The 16,642-nt window shown below is 60.5% G+C and overlaps 4 protein-coding genes across 4 annotated transcripts; 2 read left to right on the top strand and 2 right to left on the bottom strand.

The window, feature by feature from the left end:
- Positions 1 to 3,872: 3,872 nt before the first annotated feature.
- On the bottom strand, positions 3,873 to 5,791 carry CONPUDRAFT_103716 (uncharacterized protein). The gene is made up of 9 exons (XM_007769946.1): positions 5,221 to 5,791; positions 5,140 to 5,159; positions 5,008 to 5,073; positions 4,832 to 4,948; positions 4,480 to 4,777; positions 4,230 to 4,415; positions 4,128 to 4,180; positions 3,964 to 4,076; positions 3,873 to 3,906 (listed from the first exon to the last, which is right to left on the bottom strand). Exons 1-5 carry the CDS (start codon positions 5,657 to 5,659, stop codon positions 4,691 to 4,693), a joined length of 729 nt encoding a protein of 242 aa, XP_007768136.1. The 5' UTR covers positions 5,660 to 5,791; the 3' UTR covers positions 3,873 to 3,906; positions 3,964 to 4,076; positions 4,128 to 4,180; positions 4,230 to 4,415; positions 4,480 to 4,690.
- A 680-nt stretch (positions 5,792 to 6,471) lies between these two features.
- On the top strand, positions 6,472 to 12,205 carry CONPUDRAFT_89908 (uncharacterized protein; the record flags this gene model as incomplete). The annotated part of the gene is made up of 13 exons (XM_007769947.1): positions 6,472 to 6,588; positions 6,660 to 6,768; positions 6,824 to 7,089; positions 7,138 to 7,770; positions 7,830 to 7,847; positions 8,024 to 8,344; positions 8,398 to 8,592; positions 8,677 to 8,769; positions 8,822 to 10,597; positions 10,658 to 11,260; positions 11,318 to 11,597; positions 11,698 to 11,945; positions 11,999 to 12,205. The coding sequence occupies 13 exons, from the start codon at positions 6,472 to 6,474 to the stop codon at positions 12,203 to 12,205; spliced, it is 4,866 nt and encodes a 1,621-aa protein (XP_007768137.1).
- Positions 12,206 to 12,636: 431 nt separating this feature from the next.
- On the bottom strand, positions 12,637 to 14,023 carry CONPUDRAFT_72705 (uncharacterized protein; the record flags this gene model as incomplete). The annotated part of the gene is made up of 6 exons (XM_007769322.1): positions 12,637 to 13,181; positions 13,236 to 13,344; positions 13,400 to 13,521; positions 13,577 to 13,599; positions 13,658 to 13,828; positions 14,010 to 14,023. The coding sequence occupies 6 exons, from the start codon at positions 14,021 to 14,023 to the stop codon at positions 12,637 to 12,639; spliced, it is 984 nt and encodes a 327-aa protein (XP_007767512.1).
- A 221-nt stretch (positions 14,024 to 14,244) lies between these two features.
- CONPUDRAFT_165079 (aquaporin-like protein) lies at positions 14,245 to 16,380 on the top strand (the record flags this gene model as incomplete). Its single annotated transcript, XM_007769948.1, has 6 exons — positions 14,245 to 14,435; positions 14,495 to 14,587; positions 14,671 to 14,760; positions 14,862 to 15,733; positions 15,808 to 15,969; positions 16,026 to 16,380. The coding sequence occupies exons 4-6, from the start codon at positions 15,333 to 15,335 to the stop codon at positions 16,378 to 16,380; spliced, it is 918 nt and encodes a 305-aa protein (XP_007768138.1). The 5' UTR covers positions 14,245 to 14,435; positions 14,495 to 14,587; positions 14,671 to 14,760; positions 14,862 to 15,332.
- Between the last annotated feature and the right edge of the window lie 262 nt (positions 16,381 to 16,642).

The following is a 16,642-nucleotide window of genomic DNA, read 5'->3' on the forward strand; positions in this document are numbered from 1 at the left end:
TGCCCGTCCGTCGTCTCCAGCGACCTCCTCACCTCCGCAAGCAGCTTCTCCCTCTCCATCGCCATCCTCGGCGGCGGCTCCTCCGGCGCGTCCTCGCTCGTCGACTGCAGATTCAACCCCGCAATATCAAGCGTGCGCTGGTCACTGTCCCCGCCCCAGCCCTTGCGCGCTCCTGCCCCTGCCCCTACACCCCCACCCGCCCCTGTCTTGTTCTTAGCAGGCGTCTGCGGCGCGCTCTTCTTCCCGCCTTTAGAGGGCGTCATGGCCGCGGGCACAGGCGAGCGCGCACGGTGGACGGGCGTACTCGCGCCCGAGGGAGCCGGCGTGTTCTTCTGCGATGCCGCCTTCTGGGCCTTCAAGCGTTCCTTCGCGACTGCGTACCAGTAAACGGGGGATAAGAAAAAAGTCATCAGTATTACAATGGTCATACAACAAACAGACAGACAACAATGAAGGTCCAACGCCCCGAACAACAAGGAAAAAATCATCAACAGATACCAAAGCGTAGCGTAGAGAAGGGAGTGGGACGAGAAGAAGAAGAAAAAGCGAAAAAGGACCCAAAACAAGAAAAGAAAAAAGGTCCAAACGCCACAGGCCCGTCCCTAGAGCCTCTGCGCGAGCGACGTCCCGCGCCGCGCACTGAACACGATATCGTCCGGACTGGGCGTATCGAACGCAAACCCCGAGCGCGGGCGCGCGCCCAGCGTCGGCGTGATCTTGCGCGCCTTCTCCGCCTTGTCGCGCCGCTTCGTCGGGCTTCCGCCGCCGCTGTTGCCATTGCCACCACCGCTGACGCCCGACGCATCCGACACGCTCCGCGTCAACCCACGCGGCGCCGACGCCCCCGCGCCGTGCAGCGACTGCGGAACCCTATCCGGGAGCTGGCTCAGGTCGTGGCTCGGACCGTGTACAGGCGGTTGTTCCCTGGATGCAGTGTCGAAGTACCGGGCGCCAGGTGAACGGGGCGAGCGCGGCGATACCTGCGTCGGCCCTTGACCTTGAGGATCATCACCCGGCGTCAGAACATCATGATCGGCACCATACAGCAAAGCAGCGGCGAACGCCGAGGGGGACGCACGGGGGGCTCCGGCGCCGGTATGCACCGCGAACAGCGGCGACGGGGGCGCGAAATCGTATCCTTGACCTTGACCCTGGCCTGCGCGCGGCACATCGTCCGCATACGTGCCCAACAACGACGTCTCAGCCGAATCAGCGGCAGGCGTCGGCGTCGGCAGATACTTCTCGCGCGCCTTTGAGATCTTCATCGCGAGCTTCGACGGACGACCCGCCCGCGGCGGGGACGACGACGAAGCGAACGGATCGTCATCACGCTGCCCGTGCCCGCTCGTGGGCGACGGCAGCCCAACGAGCGACACTCGCGATCCTTCAGGCGGCGACGACGCGATGCTCCTCAGCGTCTGATACGACGTCGTGATCGCCGTTGTCGCCGTCGGCCCGTTGGCGATCGGCGTCAGATACTGCGTGCGCGCGCGGGGCAGGTCGGGCGTGGGTGCATCCGCCGTGCGCGTGGCCGTCGCAGCGTTCCTGGCCTTGGCCTGTGCGAGCATCGCGAGCTTCGACGGCGCGCGGCCCTGGCCCCTGGACACTGTCGCGTCGCTCATCGTGGACGACTGCAGCAGCGACTTGGGTGTCATGAGCAGCAAATTCGGATCCGTCGACTCCGTCTCGGAAGGCGCAACACCAATGCCCATATCCATATCCCGCGTGAGCTCCTCGCGCGTCGCCATCGTCGGCGTCTTCGAGCCCGCCTCTGACGGATCGTCCTCGTCGCCGCCCATCGACACACCGCGCGTCAGCTCCGTATGCGTCGTCGCCGGCGTCCTAGGCAACGACTTATCCACATCATAAAACGCCCCCGCCGCCCCCGCCCTCTCCCTCTCCCGCCTATCCGCCGCCTCGAGCTCCAGCGCAGTCTCCAGCGCCCTCCTCACATGCGCCGACATATGCGACGACGTCGTCTGCGCCTCCGACACCTCCGAGATCGGCCTGTCCACGGACACACCGCCCGCGAGACTGTACGCGAGACTGTACCGCGAGTCCGCAGCGGGCCGCAGCGCAGGATACGTCGCCGCCGTCTCCGTCTCCAGAGCCGACACGTCCGTGCTCACCGACGACGCGCTCATGCGCGAACGCGCGCTCGCCAGCCTTGCGAGCTTCGACGGGCCCTTGCCGCCCGCACCTGAACCGGGAACACTGGTGTTACTGCTCCTCGCGCTCGCCGACGACGCACTGCGCGACAGCTGTGCAGGCGGCTGTGGGTTCACCGGGCGCTGCAGAGCGCCAGGGCCAGGCGACACAGCATGGACGCGGCTCGACTTGGACTTGGACGTCGCATAGTCCGGGATATCTGGCATATCGCCCACAGCAGGGACGACGACGGGCGGCGAGCGCACGCGATTCGCGCGCACGGTGCTCGTCTCGCTCGCGGACTCGGACTCGGTGCGGGACGGCGCGCCGTCGTCGTCGATGGACAGGCGGTTCACGGCGGAGCGCGACGGCGACGGGGGGATAAAGTTGGGATCCGCGGGGCCGTCGAGTCTGCCGTAATTGAGGGTGCCGTTCGCTGCGGATCCCAGTGATCGTGAGTTGGTGAATCACCCTTGAGAACGGACCGAGAAAGGGACAAGGACGTACGGAGAAGCTGGCCATACGAGCTGCTGCTCGCGGTCGACGAGCGCGGGTTGTACCCGGCGTTGACGCTGAGCTGCTGGCGCGACGTCGACCGCCTATGCGGGTGCTCGCTGTGCTCCGTGCGCTCTGTGATAGTACTTAGGCGCGAGCGTGCGGCGTTCGAATCGGACTCGGATGCATAGGTGGGCTGGAAGGACGGGATGTAGTGTCCCTGCTGGGCGAGGACGATGAGGGGTATGCGCGGGTGGTCGAGGACGCCGCCGTAGTTGTAGTAGTGCTGGTTGGGCGGGTACTCGGGGAAGTCGGCGCTGTCGCCCGAGGAAAAGGAGTCGCGGTCTGCGGGGACGGGTGGGAGATCTTTGAGAGGGCCGTCTGGTAGGGAACGAAAGGATTTGAGGTAGTCAACAAGCGAATTGTGCATTATGGCGGACCGAGAGACAGAGGGCAAGGGCAAGTTCGGGAATGGGAGAGACATGCACCTGCTCTGGGCGGGTCGAGACTGGTTTGTGGGGGGAGATGGGCGGTATTGGGTATTTGTGACGTAGGTACAAAGTAGAAAAAGGAAGGGGCTCCGGCGAACACGGTGAGACACGCACTCACCTTTTCGTTCATCGGCGGCTGCGCGCCGCTCCTGCTCCTCTGCGAGATAAAAGGAAAGGGCTCGAGCGTGGCTGGAGGAGGCGAGGGGCAAGGGAGATCTTACCGTAGAGCCAGGGTATGGCCTGCTCGACGTCAAAGTAGCACTCCCAGAGGGTGTCGCGGATGATCTGATCGTCGAGACGGGACACGGACTGGTCGCCCATGAGTTCCCGGACCTGCGCTAGGGCCTCTTCCATCTGAGCTGGAGTCAATTTGGTGTTAGCACGCGGGGGTGGTGTCGATCGGGCTGGGTGCATACCATGCTGTTCTGTGGTCATGCCGTCGTCTCCGCCGTCCGATAAGGGCTCGTCATCCAGTTCATCTGCATCTATGTGAGACATGTGCACTGAATGGATCATTATGTTATGTTTACCGTGTATGTTCAAGTTGCGGACAAATCTGTGTCTGGACATTGTCTCGTGTGTGATCAAGTTCAACTTGAGAGGGTCTTCTCTCACTCGCCCAAAAAGGGGCTATGCCATGGGCTAAACAGACGACAACAAACACTTTGTTACTTCACACTAATCCAAAGAACAGACGCGTCGAAATTTGCAACTCTCCATAAACCCAGCCATGTTCGCAGCACGCAATGCCCTCCGTCGCGCCTCCACACGCGTATGTTTTTCTCTTCATTTTCCACTGCATAACTAACCATATCAACGATACCCACAGTCCTTCTCGTCGACGTCAGCGCGTGCATATGACGTCTCCAAGCTCATCCTCATTGGCAGACTGGGCCGCGACCCCGAAGTCCGCACCACCAAGAGCGACAAGGAATACGTCTCGTCCGTCTCCCCCCTCTTCCCCGCCCTTTCCTTCTAACCCGTGGCCACCAGCTACACCGTCGCAACGACCAACTACCCCCCGCCCCCCGCCAACCCCGACGGCAGTACGTCCTGCCCCTCCTGACTCTTTTCTTAATTCTCACCCACCCATAGCACGCCAGGAAAGCGGCACAACCTGGCACCACGTCGTGTCCTTCAACCCCGCGCAGAACGCCTACCTCCGCACGATCACCAAGGGCTCCAAGGTCTACGTCGAGGCCAACTATGAGCTGCGCGACGCCGACCCCAACGCGGACCCCTCTTCGCCCCACGCCCAGCGCCAGATCTTCCTCAGACACGGTCAGTTCTTTCCTGCTACGCTTTTATCCGAGCGCGGACTCACGCTTCGCACTGCACTGGACAGAGAACCTGCGCGTTCTGAAGCGCGCAGAACCCCATCAGGAGAACAACGAGTGAACGCGCTGTCCCATTCCTCTGACTTATCTTCGACTTCCGGATCCGAGTATTTCTTTATAGCTATGCAACGCTCTATAATCACCCCCCGCTATCGCACCTATCATGTCCCAAGTATATTCTAAGCACGCTCTCAATCCTATACACATCTTCACTGGTCACTAGTAGTCCCCCTCGTCGTCCCGGGGCGAGTAGGGCGACTGCGATCGCCCCGTGTAGTGGCTCGCTGCGGGCTCTTCGATCCATTCCTACGTCGTCGCGTTAGAAACACGAAGACGGAGAAGTAAGGGGCATGAGCTCACCCGGCTGTCGCGCGACGACCGCGGCGGCAGCTCGCTGGGGACGCCAAGCGCAGACGGGGGCGGACGCAGGTCGCGGGTCTGCTTGTGGATGTAGTCCCGGACGACACCCACGACGAGCTAGCGTGATACGTTCAATTAATGCGTACATGACATGGGCGCGGAGGCGGGAGACGCACGTGGTGGTCTTCCTGGCTCGAGCCCGAGTAGAGCGCGATGATGCCGATGGGGCAGCTGTGTGCGTTCTTTGTGGGGCGCGGACGGTACTAAGTGGCGGGATAACGAGGGTCAGGCAGGGGAGGGGTCCACACCTCTAGCCAGACGGGGAACGCTGCGAGGACACACATGTGCATGAGCATTGCGTCGTCATGGATATAAAGCAGAACGCGCACCTCCGCCACACACCCGCCCGAAATCCGCCGCTACCCCCGCCCCCGCCTGCCCCTGCTTCCCCGCCGCAGCGCCCGCCGCTGTGGCTCTCACCGCCCTCTCGATGTAATAGCTACTATGCCCCGTCCTCCTCACCGCGCGCACCATCTCCTCGAGCCTCGCCCACGCCTCGAGCCCGACATCGCCCGCGCCCGACGGATTCGCCAGATCGCCGACGGTGCACGCAAACAGCGTGTGGCCCGCGATGTCCTGCACGGACACGAGGGCGCCCTTGCCGCGGGCGTGCCGCGAGGAGGCGCGGAAGCGCTTGCGCAGGGAGAGGCCGAGGGTGACGGCGTCGGAGGCGGAGAAGGAGGGGAAGCGGTATGTGCCTTCTTCGATGAGCGTTGCGGAGGCGAGTTCGGCGTCCGAGGGGGATATGGGTTGGAATTGGCTGAACATTGGGGGTGTGGGTCGAGGTCAAGGAGGGGGGAGAAGGGAGGGGGACATCGTGTGTGTGTGGATGCAACGAGGCGGTTATTGTAATATGATAGGTGCTTCAGATAGCTCCGGACACGCGTGCGATGTAGAAAATCTGACAGTCAACTAACTCATATACTAGATCTTCACGAATTGTTAGGCTAGGCCGAACTGTGTAGTAGCGCCAGCGATACTGGATCGCACATTTGGAAAGAGACGAAAGTGAAGGCTCCAGACACGCAGACCGCACCCGAGTCGGAGAACATCATCATGATTCCAGGGGCAAGATCACAAGCGTAGATAGATACACTAGCAGTGGCGTGTCTAAAGGGACATTGGCAGGACTGTAGGCGCAGGTGGATTGCAAGTTGGGCTGCAGTGCTAGCAGTGCCAAGTACTAGCGTGCTGCAGTTAGCTAGCTAGTTAGCTATAGTACGTCCGTTATACATAGGCTGCCTGCTAAGCTGCCTCAACTGACAATGGTTAACGAACCAGCCGTAAAGATATCACAAGAGTATAAGTCGCTCGGCGTCACTCCCAGCTTGCTCAGTGGTCAAGAGCGGAAATGGGGTGACACCACAGTCGGCTTAAACCTGTGTTCAGTGCTTGGAGGATTTGGATTCAGCTAGGGTCGTGTTGGCTGACTATTAATGAGAAGAGGGAGAGAGGAGGTTCTGTGTGGACTTGCCGCTCTCCCACGCTAATCAGGTCTATTATCCCCCGCACGCGTGATGTCAGACGTGTGATATTCCTCCGGCACTGTCCCGGTACACCTTCTACCACCACCACAACCCATGGAGTTCTTCAACGACATCGCGGGCGGCGACCCGCTCAAGCCCTCCCTCTTCGAGCTCGTCGCCCAGGAGCAGCTGCGCGACCTCCTCCAGCCCGCCCTCAAATATGTTCTCGCCGTGAGCACCTCATCTCACCTTCCCGTTACCGCAGTTGGTCGCAAGACCACTCATCACCCCTCTTGTATCAGGTCTTCGCGCAGCGGTACCCGCGCTACCTCATACGGATCGTGAACCGCCACGAGGAGCTCTACGCGCTTGCCATGCTCCTCGTCGAGCGGCACTATCTCCGCAAACACAGTCCGTGCACACCCAACCCGCACTTACCAGACCCGCGCGCTGACCTCTCGCGCAGACGCATCCTTTGCAGAGAACTTCTACGGCCTTAAGCGACGCCGGCGACCGCACATTGACACGCCGCGCGCTGCAGCTGCGGTCGGCGCGGCGCCGGGGGATGCGCTGCGGCGGAGGGAGGTGTGGCGCTCGCTGGTGTTCCTCGTCGGGATGCCGTATGCAAGGGCGAAGGCGCAGGATTACTACGAGCGGTGGGGCGGCGGGGTGGATATGGATACGCTCACGGACGACGCTGACCGGCGGCAGATTCGGGCGCTTACGGCGGAGGTGCGTCTCTCTGTCTGTACCACCCGACAAGGCTGATGCGTGTTGTAGGACTGGCGCGGGAGGATGAGGCGGGCGTACAAGGTTGTGTATCCGTACGCGAACACGGCGCTGGAGGTCTGGTTGCTGCTGTCCAATGTCGCGTATTTGTTTGACCGCACGCCGTTCTACCGGCCGTGGCTGGCGTGGGTTGGCGTGGACCTTCGGCGGCTGAGCATGGACGATATGGTGCGCAACATTCACGCATTTCACCTCCCAGCTGACCCGCGAGCAACGCAGCGGCAAATGGTCGCGCCACCATCCTCCTCGCCCGACCGCGCGCAAAGCCTCAGCGCGTACGTGCGCCGCCTCGCACGCCACGCACCACACATGCTGCTCGACTCGCTGCGGCTGCTGCTGCCCAGCGCGATCTTCTTCGTCAAATTTCTCGAATGGTGGTACGCGCCCAACTCGCCCGCGCGCGCACTGTCTGCGCCAGCCACGGGGCCTGTGGTGCCGCCGCCTGCGCTGCTGCCCCCGCACCCGGCGGGGCTGGCTGTGGACGGCGCGCGGTACGGGGAGTGCGCGGTGTGCGGGAAGGGGATCGAGAACGCGACCGCGCTGCCGTCTGGGTATGTGTTCTGCTACCGGTGCGCATTCGAGGCTGTGTCGAGGGAGGGACGGTGTCCTGTTACGCTGCTGCCGGTGAAGGTGTGGCAGCTGAGGAAGGTGTTGGTGTAGATAGATAGGGGCTTGTTTGCTAGAAAGGGAAGTTGACGCACGTTTATGAGAAGCGGATGTTGTGGACGAGTGGATCGAGCCTCTCCTCGATAATGCCAGAACAACAATATTCTGATAATCCCTCCTTCGTCCAACACCAAAACGCTGTCCTGACACATGAAGGTGCTCTCCAACACATCTCTCAATAACATAGATGCCACTCAACACATGTCTCTAGTTCGGGAAACAGATCCAGGCCCAGCAGGTCCCCGGCTGGTCCGCCTACTATCTCGACTACAAGTTCCTCAAAAAGATCATCTCCTCTCTCGCTGCACACCGCCCAGCTGCAGAATCAGCCGCACTCGCCCTCGGCGTCCGTCCCTCCGACATCTTTGCCCACCCACCCGCCCCGTCACCCGCACCCACATCCGCACCCGCCGATCCCGCCCCCGATGAGCCCCCGCTTATCGCCACCTCGCGTCAGGACGACGACAGGGGCCCCGACTTCCAGGCCCACAAAACCGCCTTTTTCTTCAAGCTCCAACGCGAGCTCGAAAAGGTCCATCCCTTCCCATGTACAAATGTCAGGTCATTCACCCGACGTTCGCGTAGATCAACACGTTCTATCTCAGCAAAGAGGCCGAGCTCACCACCCGCCTCGATACTCTCCTCTCGAAACGCCAGGCCGCAGCCCTCCGCGGCCTGCCCGACGCGGGCGACGATGTTGCTGCTACACTCCGCCATGTCGAGTGGAGCGCCGTCGAGGAGGGTTTTCGGCTGCTCGAACGCGACCTTGGCAAGCTCCAGGTGAGCTTTGCTTGCAAGATGTCAATTTGCGTTACTGATCTTCCTCAGCAATTCATCGAGCTCAACGCGACCGGATTCCGCAAGATCCTCAAAAAGTGGGATAAACGCTCCCGCTCGACCACAAAGGAGCTCTACCTCGCCCGCCAGGTCGAGGTTCAGCCCGTCTTCAACCGCCAGGTGCATATACCCATCTGTGTCTCCGTCCTGCCGCTGACCCTTGGCCACGCAGCTGATCACCGAGCTCTCCGACACCGTCGCCTCGTGCCTCATCGACCTCACCGACCCCGCGTCCGTGTTCAAGACCGACGGCGCACACCCGAGCCCTTTGCTGCCCCTGCTCCCCCCGCACCTCGGCTTCGACGGCCGCGTCGTCACGGGCCCGTACTACGAGCTCGAGCACGACCTCCAAAAGGCCGTCGACGCCCGCGACCGCACCACCGTGCGCGAGCTCGTCCAGCGCCTCGGCGCGCTGTCCGCCCAGCAGGGGCAGGGGAACGTGAATTTTATCACGCGCGTGCTGTGGAAGGCCGTCGTCGAGGCCCCTTTGGACCTCGCGGATTTGATTCTGCACACAGCGAGCGCGGCAGCCCCGTTTGATTTTGCGTATGTGGACGATATCAATGGGCGCACGTGTCTCCATGAGGCCGCGGCGGCGGGCGCGGCGCGCTTGGTGGAGATGTGTATTGGCGAGGGTGTTCCGGCGGATAGGCTGGATGTGTATGGGCGGTCGCCGCTGCACTATGCGGCGATGCGCGGGCACGCGGATATCTGTCGCCGGCTGCTGATGGTGTCGTCGTCGTCGCCGTCGCAGGTCGTGAGCGCGGACGTGGACGGGCAGAGCCCGCTGGCGTACGCGACGCTCGGGGGGAGCATCGAGTGCGTGCGCGTGCTCCTCGACAGCGAGGAGGCGGACGCGGGGCGCCAGCACGGGCTGGTGAACGCGGTCAGCGCGAACACGACGCCGCTCGCGCTCGCGAGCCAGCACGGGCACGCGGACATTGTAAGCCTCCTTCTCGCGCGCGGCGCCGCGCGCTCGATCGCGAACACGAACGGGGAGCTGCCTGTGCATCTCGCCGCGCGCGAGGGGCACGCGGGCGTGTGTGCGCTGTTGCTCCAGCGTGGCGGTGAGGGTGCGGGTGCGGGCGAGGACGAGTGGGATGTGCCGGACAAGTACCACGAGTGGACGCCGCTCTTCCATGCCGCGCGGCACGGGCACGCCGGGGTCGTCGATGTGCTCCTCGGCGCGGGAAGCCGGCCCGGTCCGCAAGATGAGTTTGGGCACCAGCCGATACACTATGCGGCGTGGTTCGGGCACCGGCTGTGTGTCGAGCGGCTGCTCGCTGCTGCGCCTAGTGTGCGCGAGGACGACGATGCGATGGTTGCGGATGAAAATGAGGATGAAGAGGAAGAGGACGAGGATGAAGATGGAGATGAAGATGAATACGTCGATATCGACACGATCCCGTCGCTCTCGCTTCCGCCGCCGATCATGCCGCACCGCGTGTACGGGCACAATTATCTCGACAAGAACGTCCTCGTCGAGGTCGCCATACGCGGGCAGAGCCAGAACGGCGCGCAGCCGGGCGTGCGCCTGCGCCCGCGGCTGATGGGCTCGATCATGGCGAACGATCAGCGGTATACGTCCGGCTCCGGCTCCGGCTCTGGTTCTGGTTCTAATTCTGCCTCGGGCGTGGGCGCGGGCGTGGGCTCGATCCCGGGCAGCGGCGGGCTGCGGATGGTCGTGACGCCGACGGGCGCGGGCGTGAGCGCCGTGCCGTACACGTTTGCGGTGCCGCAGCGCAACGAGCGGGACGTGTTTGTGTTCCAGGCGCCCGCGGCGGGCGTGGGGGCGGCGGCGCTCGAGTTTACGCTGTATCCGAGCTTTGGGACGAAGATTGTGGGGAGGGCGGTTGTCCTGCCGGCGGTGTTTGAGAGTGCGGTGGCGGGGGGTGGCGGGACGTGGACGGTGCCGATTTTGGATACGAGGTTGCATGTTGTTGGTGAGGTGCGTGAGATATGCTGTTGCTGTATCGGCTTGGGTTGATGACCGACTGAAAACGATTAGGTGTCGTTCGATGTGACGGTGACGACGCCGTACCGGGGCGTTACACTCGAAGTCGGCGGCGTTGTTGAGACGTACTGGAAGTCTGTCGCAGCGAGTGCGTCGTCCCAGCCCTCGGCGTCGGCGTTTGGGACCATGGCCATGGCCACGGCGGCGGTGGGCCACCACCACCACCACCAACAGCACCAGTCTCACTCGCAGTCCCCGCGCTCGCTCAGCTCGATTCACACCTCGCCGTCGCTCTCGCTGACCCCTTCAGGCGACGGCGGCGGCGGCGCACAGCACAATGCAAACGCGGGCGCGAGCAATGCCCCGCTCATCACCGTTTCGTCGCTCACGGGGACATACGTGCACGTCGTGGTGCAGGTCACGCAGGATTACTGTCCTGTTGTGTATACGGGGTGGAGGCTGCCCGAGAGCGGGTATGATGTCGGGATGGCGGACGTGACGATTGCGCAGTTTGGGGCGCTTGCGGGGCGGTTGGGGTTGGGGTTGGATTATGGATCGGGCGCGGAGGTGGGCAAGGGTTTGGCGCGTCCGACGGCGGCGCACGAGTGGCCTGGGTTTGTGGCGAGGGCGATGGTTTCGCTGGCTGAGCTTCTTCAGGTGATTGCGCGTTTTGCCTTTTTCTGTCAATCTTTCCTCGACGCTGACGTTGTACAGATCCTCCCAGCCCACCTGGGCCTCACGATCGAGGTGGCGCTCGCCACCTCTGCGGCTAGGTCGCCCGAGTTCCGGCGCCGCTCGCTGGACGTCAACCGCTGTGTCGACGCTTTGATTTCGTGCATTCACCAGACGAAGACATCTACGCCCGTGATGGGTAGCGTTGAAGGCGGGCAGTATCAAGAACAAGCATCGTCACCGTATACCTCCCGCCGCCGTGTTGCGTTTACGTCGTTCTCCCCGCGGACGTGTGTTGCGCTCAACTGGAAGCAGCCCAACTGTACGTGCCTTGGTTTATTTTATCTGCCTTTTTCTTTTTTGATTGTGTGCTTTTTTGTGTACGCGCATTCACTCACGCCGATATGAACTCACCTTGACAGACCCGGTATTTTTCGCGTCCCGGTGTGACGATCGGTCATCATCATCATTGCCGTCCACCGCCACGACCGATCCAATGTCTATGTCCACGTCCATGCCAGCTCCAACGCCACCGCGCTTGCCCGACACGGACGAGCTGCGCGATCATCTCGAGGACGTGGGCGGCTACTGGTCCAGCAGCGTCAGCGCCGGAGTGGAGTTCGCGAGAATGAACAATCTGCTCGGCGTTTTCTTTGACGGCGACCTCGTTGTGAGCTGTACTTGATTTGTTTGTTAGCCATATAACTAAATTATACTTTGTAGCTGCAGATTCCGTCGTTGATCAAGGGCATACGGGATGCGGGGCTCTTGCTGGGCGTTTACGGGTCCACGCAGCAGCAGCAACAGAGCAATCTTGCTGGTCCACCAACGGACGGGGGAGGGTTGAATGTGAACACGAATTCGAGCGCGGTGGATGCGTGTATCAAGGATGGTGTGGTGGTGTACATGGATTACTTGAATCGAGAATAGTCTTGGATGAGCTATAGAGATGGTTCTGCATCTATACAATATATATCTAGAGTCTGGGCTGTAGAGGGTTATTGCTTATTGTTATGGAATAAAAAAGGGATGCAAGAGGGTGGTGCTGGGGTGCATGCATATGTATGAGCGAGTCGAAGAGATGAGTGCTGAGCGTCAAGACACGCCGGTCGAGTGAACCGCTTCGATTCACGAGGGGAGATAAAGAACGACGCGGTAAGCAAAGCGTATGTGATGCACGCGACGTGGCAAGTTCATGATGTTATCGTTGAAGATTTCCTTCGCCTGTGTCTCCTCATCATGAGAGCTGATCTAGTAGAAGAGATATCGAGATAAAAACGCTTCATTGATGTATCTTGTCTGGAGAGCGTCATTGATAGCTCAACACCTTCACCAAGAAGTCGAGTCGACGCACCATATTCCTATTTATTCTCGCGATATGAAGCCCTCCAGACATCCTGCACTAAATCCCAATACCGTTTCCGATCCTTGATCATATGTGCAACGTGCGCGCTCCCTTCAAACTCCTCGTCCCTCACCCTCTCGCTGACCTTATACTCCCTGACCCGCGCCGCATGCCTCCTCACCTCCCACCACGGCACGATCTCGTCCCCCTTCGACCACACATACGTCCTCGGCGTCTCCCTGCTCGCCCAAGGCAGAAACGCCGGCTCCTCCAGCGCCTCCTTCATGCGCCTCAGCGTCGGCGGCGGATAGCCGAACGGGCTGAGACATAAAGAGGCGACGCCTTCGCCGATGATGAAGGAGTACATGTACAGCAGCGCGATGGCGCGCCAGAAGGGGTTGGGCACGGCGAGCGTGAATGCGCGTTTGATCGTGCCGAAGTTGCCGACGCCCGGGACGGAGTCGAAGAAGACTGCGCTACGGGCGGGGTTGGCTTGTGTGGGGGGATAATAGCCGGACTTGCGAAGCACGCTGGAGAGGGTTATTGCTTGGAGGGCGCCACCTGTTGCGGGCCAGTGTTTGTTTATAGGACACAGACGACGATAAATGGACATACCGTTCGAGAAAATGTGCGTTAGTATCTTTCGGCGAGGTACGTGCGCGTCTGAGTTGGTCAGAAACCCTGTTTCTTTGAGGGCTTCAACGACCGGAGCCACTCTTTTGTCCTATCGTCTGATGAGTATACCGCGCATGGGCATATGCATGTGTACGTGTACGTACTCTAGTCCACGGAAGCTCCCAAAAGTACGACGGATAGCTCTGCACGATGATCTGCGCGGCACCGGGATAGAGATTTGCATACCCCTTGGCGTAGTGCGAGAGAGGCCGGAATGAGCTTCCCACTTGAACGTCATTGGAACGGGACTCGTCAGGAGTTGGAGAACGGGCGGGACTCACTCCAGCCAAAGATGAGGATGACACTGAAAAGGTCGCCGGGTCATGCACTGGTACACTTGGCTTACTACAGAAATGACGCACTCGGGATGTGAATCCGGGCCATCCTTCGGCGCTGAGTCGTTTGTTTTCATAGCATCGCCGTCTTTTGGAGGTGCGCTCAAGTATACGCCCTCGCCGACAGTGACGAATCCAGCTTGTTCAACCTGCTCGTCGAGAGAGACCGTGGTCTTCTGAGCAGACGTGAGGCGGTTTCTTGAGGTGTGGAAGAAGAGACACGACTGGGCCAAGGGAGATACTACTTTACGGAATCGACGGGATGCGATTCGGGTAGATGAGGACGTCTTCCAGCAAGTTACCAGTGATTGCTGGGAGCTGACGGTCTCACGATGACACGCTGAGCTTGGGGATGAAAGGATAAAATTGTGTTACTCACGAACGCAACAACATGCTGCTATCGACTCCTGCGTTCTTGTGAACGCGCTGCACTAATACGCGACGTTGCGGTGGACAGCGGCGCTGGCGGGGCCCGGAGATCGGACCGAGACAACCGGGATGTCGTAATTTATTTGGCAAAAGCTTCAGAATCAAACAACGCCAGAACTTCACCCGCTCCATGACATTCTTCTTGCGCGGCCCAGCCCATTTTCATGTCATCCCCCCTATCCTCTGCCGAACGTCACTCTTGAGGTACACACACACCGGCGCCAACCTCCCTATACCTCCCCAGCGAAGCGCGATTGAGACGCCCTCTGACAAAGATGGCGCGCGAACCTGGATGCAGAACTTCAAGGACACAAAGACCATCCCGAAAGACAAGGTCGAAATGACATTTGCACGGAGCTCTGGTCCTGGAGGACAGGTTGGTATCGCTGCTTCCTGGGCTGCCCCTACAACCAACCAGCGTTGACTGCATCATAGAACGTCAACAAAGTGGAAACCAAAGTCATTGTCCGAGTCTCGCTCCGCGCATCGTGGATCCCGCAATGGGCTCGCCCCTACCTCCAGGAATCTGTGAGTTCATGACCCTTTTGTTGCGCCTTTCGTGAGGAGAAGTCATTTGGTGAAACTCGATTACTTACGTTCCCGATCGACAGCCACACTATGTAAAGTCCACAGATGCGCTCCTTCTCTCGAGCAGTGAGCATCGCTCCCAGGCACAAAATGCGGAACGTGCGCTTGCCAAGGTACATTTTATCTATTTCTCTGTCGAGTGACAACTGACGTTTGCGCTCTCCTTTTGACGCGGACCATATACTCTTTCGTCGGGCGCCTATCTGGACCCCAGCTACATTCTGTCATACTCGAAGCTGCAAGTAAACCGGTGACGAAAGACCCCACCAAAGAGCAACAAGAGCGCGTCAGGAAACTTGTCAAAGCCGAGGATGCGCGTCGAAAAGTGCAGAAAGGGAAACGCAGCCAACTCAAGCAGACCCGATCCAAGCGGGGCTGGGACGATTGATAGGTCCCAACGAACGAGGTCTAGGCGAAGGGAATATTGATCTTCGCCCAGTGCCTGGCAGCACGAGCCCCGGATCGGGAGCGTCGAGAATTCAGATGCGAATGACGTCAGGAGTTAACCTCCTCGACGCGCATTTCTTCTGGCCCAGTTTCATATCAGTCTCATCGCTTTGCTCTTCTTTCGAGCGCGCACCGTCGAAGCTTCACCCATCAGTCAAGCCACCCACCCTTTTGTCATATACCTTCTGAATCTCACCGGCCTTCTATCGCATAATCGCACAACGTCCGTATCTTCATCATGCCCAAGATGACACGCCGTGGCCACTTCGCCACCATCCGGATCGACATCAAAGCCGCCATCCTCGAGTGCGTCGGCACGACCTTCTTCCTCCTCTTCGGCCTCGGCGGCATCCAAGCTGCCACCGCCGGGACGCTCGCCTCAAGCAGCGAGTCGGCGCCCTCTCAGATCGAGCACGTCCTGTACATCTCCACGTCCATGGGCCTCAGCCTGCTCGTCTCCGCGTGGTTGTTCTTCCGCATAACTGGCGGGCTGTTCAACCCGAACGTCACGCTCGCGCTGATGCTCGTCGGCGTGGTCCCGCCGGTGCGCTTCGTGCTCATGTGCATCGCGCAGCTTTTGGGCGCGATCATCGCGAGCGCGATTCTGTGCGGACTTACACCGGGACCGCTGGCGTCCAAGTACGTCGCCTTCCTCCGAATAGTTATCATAACCTCTGTTGAGCTAACCATTCCTCAATCCTGCGAATACATAGTACGTTCCTCCAGAGCGATATTAATGCAGCGCAAGGTGTCTTTATCGAGATGTTCGCCACCGCTGCGCTCGTCACCGCCGTACTCATGCTCGCCGCCGAGAAACACCAGGCGACCCCATTCGCCCCTATTGGAATCGGTCTCACCCTCTTTGCATGCCACCTGTACGTCCCGCACCACCCACTGGAACCCAAAACGGTGACTGACGGTACCATCCCAGTTTCGCAGTCTTTTACACAGGCGCGGCCATGAACACCGCGCGCGCCTTCGGCCCCGCAGTCGTCACGGGCTTCACGTATCCGCACCACTGGGTGTACTGGCTCGGGCCGTTCCTGGGCTCGCTCCTCGCCAGCGGGTTCTATATTCTGCTCAAGTACATGCACTACCAGGACCTGAACCCGGCGCAGGCGAGCACAAATCCGGATGATTCGCCTGCGCCGCCGATTCTGGCCACGGATGACGATGCCGGCGCTCATGGAGAGGCGCACGGAGAGGCGCATAGCGGTGTGGGTGCGGGGGCGAGGGAGAACAAAGGGCCGAAGACGAGCATGAGTGAGGGGTCGACAAGTGTTTAGAGGACGTCAGTCCGAATGGTAGTATGGTAGTGGCAATGGTGAGAGAGAGAGATTTCTATATTCATACCCCGCGTCAAACGCGTGGTCACGTTAAGTAGCGGCTAGGTGTAGGTGTAAGGTAATCTGGGGCTAGTGTGTAGGTGGATCGATGTAGAGAATTGGTAGGCTGAGTATGTGTTCTAGTAAGTGTGCAGTATGTTATGGTGGCGATCGGCGTTCTGGCCGTCTGCGTCTGGCGTATTACGATGCGTGGAGAATATAT

The sequence above is a fragment of the Coniophora puteana genome (genome assembly GCF_000271625.1).
Source record: "Coniophora puteana RWD-64-598 SS2 unplaced genomic scaffold CONPUscaffold_5, whole genome shotgun sequence".
Classification (NCBI taxonomy): Eukaryota; Fungi; Basidiomycota; class Agaricomycetes; order Boletales; family Coniophoraceae; genus Coniophora; species Coniophora puteana.